The sequence below is a fragment of the Gigantopelta aegis genome, chromosome 14, assembly GCF_016097555.1.
Source record: "Gigantopelta aegis isolate Gae_Host chromosome 14, Gae_host_genome, whole genome shotgun sequence".
NCBI classification, from domain to species: Eukaryota; Metazoa; Mollusca; class Gastropoda; order Neomphalida; family Peltospiridae; genus Gigantopelta; species Gigantopelta aegis.
In genome coordinates, this window is record NC_054712.1 from 47,700,192 (window position 1) to 47,701,760 (window position 1,569).

A 1,569-nucleotide genomic window follows, 5' to 3' on the forward strand; every position below is an offset into this window, starting at 1 on the left:
CACACATCTCAGCTATCTGGGCTGTCTTTCCAGGACAGTGGTTTAGTTGTTAGTGGTTAGTGAGAGAACATAAGGTGCAGTAGTCTTACACCTACCCAATGAGTAGTTAAAACTCGCTATGGGTGGGAGCCGGTACCGGGCTGCGAACCCAGTACCTACCAGCCATATGCCCGATGGCTTAACCACGACACCACCGAGGCCGATAGACACATTACGTCAAGAAGCCCTTTAAAATCAAAAACGTAATTTAAAAATCTATCGTATGAACAGCCTGGTTAGCTATCGCTTTGTCACGGTGTTAAACAATCATGTCAATATTATCTCGACCAACAGACAATTAATGTTTCTGTATTGACTTGATAGAGTATAATATTTATATAACCATCGTCAGTGGTCACCAAACGTCAGTTCACAACGACGGAGAGAGTTGGCATTATGATCCGCGTGTTGTTCTGCGTTTTGGCTTTCTGCCGATTTTCGTTGTCTGCCCTTCCGCACCTTCCTCACAGAGATTCATCTAGAGTTCTACGTACCTTGCTGCTGGACTCCTACTACAAATTCAGCCACCCTTACAAGGAGAACGAGGCAGACTTCAGTATGATCGCTGTCTTCACCTTGGTGTCTCTGATCGACCTGGACCAAAGGAAGGAGACGTTCTCGTTCACTGGACATTTAGGATTTCAGTGGCTTGACCCCGACTTGTCCTGGGAACACACGGAGTACGCGGCTAACGTTTCCAACATGAACTTTGAAGCAGACGACATCTGGACGCCGCAAGTGCAGATCGGCAATGGAGTCGGCACGTTAGTACTCAACCCAGAATCTTTTCGACTGAGAGCTGATCCTTCTGGTTTAGTAACCATGACGACTTTCAACCAGTTTTACACAAAATGCACATTGGATATGACGTCCTACCCATTCGACACTCAGCTGTGTTTTTTAGCCATAATTCTGAAACCTAAATCGGTTAAAGTGAAAATGTTGGTCTACCAGAAAACCCTGATGAACTCTGTCCCATCTAACACAGAGTGGACACTGGAAGACGTGTCTGTCAGCTCGATTAACATGACTCAGTATAACTTCGTAATCAACTCAGTCGGTTTTTCTATCAGAAGAAAGTCCACGTTTTACGTCATGAATGTCATCTTCCCAATGCTGCTGCTGTCCGTGTTGAACGCATGCGTATTCGTACTTCCGGCAGAGTCTGGCGAAAAGATTTCGTTCCTGATCTCGATTCTCGTGTCGTATGCCGTGTTCCTCATCTTTATCATCGAGGTGATGCCGAAGTCTGAAACGCCGTCCAGAATGGCCATCTACTTGGTCCTGGTTCTCGCTCAGAGCTGTCTGGCTATTGTTGCAACTCTAGCGCTCCTCAATTTCCACCATCACGGAGCGCCACGTCAAAGGGTAATCTGTGTTCCAAACAGAACATCCATTGACCCAGACAACCCAGTGAAGGACAAGACCGCTGATGACGTCACAACCGGAAAGGTCCGATCTGTCGACCGGAAGATGTTTCTCGTGTTTCTTGTGTTGGCTCTGTTGTCTGTCTCGATATTCTGGTTTTGA

General features: G+C 46.6%; 1 protein-coding gene across 1 annotated transcript; it reads left to right on the plus strand.

The window, feature by feature from the left end:
* Positions 1 to 435: 435 nt before the first annotated feature.
* On the plus strand, positions 436 to 1,569 carry LOC121389312 (neuronal acetylcholine receptor subunit beta-3-like). Its single transcript, XM_041520907.1, has one exon. The coding sequence runs from the start codon at positions 436 to 438 to the stop codon at positions 1,567 to 1,569; it is 1,134 nt and encodes a 377-aa protein (XP_041376841.1).